Below are 3,301 nucleotides of genomic sequence, written 5' to 3'. Positions count from 1 at the left end.
AATTGTTTGTGATAATCAAGTAATATGTTATTAATGTTGACTAAATTTGTACAGGTACATGTAAAACAATTCACCTGTTTCAGTACTACATGCAGCTTGAGTTTCAAGCTCCACCAGTGCAAGTGGTAGTGGAAGTGGTGGAGGGTTATGACAAAGAATTCTTTCACTGGAATCTGCCTCTTTTCTCTCTGAAGGTTTTCTTGCTTCTAATAATAACAAGTAAAACAACAGTAATAACTATTATTATATTTAATCTTACTGATACTAATATGCTTAGAAGGATCTCCAGTGTTGAAGTTTGTTGCTTCATTATTTGCAGCAGATTCATTTATTTGTAGCACAACCAACAGCAACAATATTAACTGTGGATTTCTGTTCTGTGTTTTTATAATAAATTACCTTTTTAATGCATACATATATAGTATTATGTACCTTCACCTTCCTTTCCTTTTTCTATTTTTGGTTTCTTTATTCCATGGTACCTACATGTAGATGTGAATTTACATGTAGGGTTAGGTATACTATATACTTATACCAGCCGATCTCACTTTTTTTAGCTTTCCTTTTTATTGTGCCACGCTATGTAGTCTAACTCATTCTTCATACTCTCGGCTGACTCTTCCTCCGTATTCTCGGCTGACTCTTTCTCCATATTCTCCGCTGACTCTCAATCTTTTCAATAATATCACCTGCAGCATTACTTACATCTTTCATATCTCCTAGAAAATTATATGTGCAGCTATTGACTAAAAATTAAAGTACAGTGTTACCAAAGGTGACTATTGTGCCATCATGAAAGTCCTTTCCATCCCTTACTCTGCAGGAGGTACCAGTTTCCAGCTGCTCAGCTTCTACACAGTTTGCTTTCACAATAGAATAAGTATTGTCTTGCTTAAAGTATATCAAAAAGTAAGAAGCTAGCGTTTAAAATAGTAACAAGACTCCTAAACATGTCTTTAACTTACAATTTGTCTTCTTCTGGGTGTCTTTTATCAGCTTTCTAAGACTCATTTCTACTCGTTTCCACTGAGTCGTAACTGGGCTGGTGAAAATTATTGCGCATGTGCAGTATTGAGTAGCGCATGCGCAGCTCGTCAGTAGAGTAGAGTAGCGCAGGAGTAAAGAAAGCAAAGCTGCTCGTTACTACTACCGTTTTGTTTCACATGAGCTGCGTAGGAAGAAAACTGCAGTTTCTAGGAACTACTCTGAGCTACTTAGCTTTTTTCTCTTTAAACTGTACCTACGCAAAAGTAGAGTAGCTACTTATCTTTTTTTCGCCCTGTACTGTATATAATAAATAAAAGCCTATTAGGGGTTCTCTCACATGCAGAATCATTGCCATATAACACTGCATTAGGAGTAAATTTAAAACTGCACAGAATACATGTATGTATGTAGACAGAAATGATAAGGAGAAATGTAAAGACGAATGGATGTTTGCCAAAAATGTCTTAACTATTTACAAAAAATAAAATAGCTTTACATGACAATTAAGGTGACTCAATACATTTAACTTTATGTCTACTGGCAGATTAAATTTATCAAAAACTACAGTATTTACTTTCTAACTTTCTTCCCTTACTAGATGGCAAAAAGGCAACAACATAAGGTATAGTTCGATAATTTTGATGCAATACTCAAAATTTAAAATACAATATGAATTAGAAAACTAACTTTAACTGAGGTTTTAAAATGACATGCATGAATAATCTATGGTTCCCATGGTACATGTATGCATAAGAAAGTATACCAAAACTTCTCAAATGAGAACGTCTCATTTTAAGGAAAGCAAACCTCAACGCGAACGTCCCACGTCAGCGACACTTCATACTAGTATTACTCATTGTTGTTATTGTGATGAAGAGCATGCTCCAGAATCTTACACAAAAGTTGATAAGATAGACAAAGGAAAGTCTATGTTGAGATTCTGGTAGATGCTTTATTTGTCTGAGACGAAGTCACATAAGTCATAATTGTAGATTAAGCATTAAATGTAGTTTGTGTAGTAATAAGCATCATACTAGCATCTGCATAAACAAGAGAGAGAGTAGCAAGGAAGGAGAGAGTACAAAGTGGTTCAATCCCGAGGGTGATCCTTTCAAATCAGCTACTCTACTGACTGATGCTAAGGGAACTATACTGCTACAGACTGCGCAGGCGACTGTGCACAACACAGAGTACAGAGAGAGCTACATTGAGACTAGTATTTAATAGTGGTAGCCACAGATCTTACATAACGGAAGAAGTGTGTCATAAGCTTTCTTTGAGAATACTTGGTAAGAAAGACTTAGTCATTGCTACATTTGGGAACACCGGAAAAAGGAGGCAGTCCTGTAAGATTGCTCAAGCAGTTCTAGAAACTAATGATGGGAACACACTGGTTCTCAATCTAATGGTTTTTCCACTTATCTGTGAGCCTTTGGTTGGTGTATCACTAAGAGACTGCATCAGAGGCTATGATCACTTGAAGGACTTAGATCTTGCAGATCCAGGCACTAATGGAGATGTCATTAAGCTGGATATTCTCATAGGACTGGACTATTATTGGGACATAGTATCTGGGGAGGTACTGCGAGGAGATAGTGGGCCTACAGCTACATACTTAAGTCTGGGATGGCTCTTGTCAGGTCCTGTTGCTTCAGATTCTACAACTCTTGTAACTTATGTATTGACTTGTGGTGTTAGAGCTGGTCAGGAGAAGTTATAACTTACAGAGCAGTTACAGAAGTTTTGGGAGATTGAGTCACTTGGAATTTGTGAAAAGGAGAGCACCCTTTATGACCAGTTTAAGAAGAATGTTACTTTTGATGGAACACGATATGAAGTTACTCTACCTTGGAGAGAAGATGTTTCATCTATTCCTGATAACTATCAACTGTCTTTAAAACGATTGAATGGATTGCTTCGCAGATTGAGAAAAAACCCTACACTACTTGAGAAACACAATAAGGCCATTGTCACTCAATTGGATAGTGGTATAGTTGAGGTAGTGGAAAATCCTACAAGGACTGATATAGAGAGGGTTCACAATTTGCCACATCACTGTGTAGTTAGAGGGGATAAGGAAACAACCAAGTTACGCATTGTTTATGATGCCTCAACAAGAAGCACTGGTCCTTCACTGAATGAATGTCTTTATGTTGAGCCAAAGTTCAATCAGATAATAATGGAGTTACTAGTTAAATTTAGGGTTCACAAGTGTGCTTTCATTGCCGATATAGAGAAGGCATTCCTTATGATTTCTGTTGGGAAGCAGGACAGAGATGTACTAAAATTATTTGGGTGAAACGATATTTACCAG

The 3,301-nt window shown here is 36.9% G+C and overlaps 1 protein-coding gene across 1 annotated transcript; it reads left to right on the top strand.

The window, feature by feature from the left end:
* The first annotated feature begins 2,122 nt into the window (after positions 1 to 2,122).
* On the top strand, positions 2,123 to 3,286 carry LOC100631573 (uncharacterized). The gene is made up of 2 exons (XM_011406067.1): positions 2,123 to 2,665; positions 2,720 to 3,286. The coding sequence occupies exons 1-2, from the start codon at positions 2,123 to 2,125 to the stop codon at positions 3,284 to 3,286; spliced, it is 1,110 nt and encodes a 369-aa protein (XP_011404369.1).
* Positions 3,287 to 3,301: the final 15 nt, after the last annotated feature.

This window comes from Amphimedon queenslandica, unplaced genomic scaffold, assembly GCF_000090795.2.
Source record: "Amphimedon queenslandica unplaced genomic scaffold, v1.1 AMPQUscaffold_13370, whole genome shotgun sequence".
In the NCBI taxonomy this organism is placed as follows: domain Eukaryota; kingdom Metazoa; phylum Porifera; class Demospongiae; order Haplosclerida; family Niphatidae; genus Amphimedon; species Amphimedon queenslandica.
Note: the sequence above shows the minus strand (reverse complement) of the source record. Positions and strands in the feature narration are given on the sequence as shown.

Bases quoted from the DNA above. Each gene is read 5' to 3' on its own strand.
- LOC100631573 (XM_011406067.1), top strand. From the start codon at position 2,123: ATGCTAAGGGAACTATACTGCTACAGACTGCGCAGGCGACTGTGCACA. The intron at 2,666-2,719 runs GTATTGACTTGT...CTTACAGAGCAG, and splicing joins CTACAACTCTTGTAACTTAT to TTACAGAAGTTTTGGGAGAT.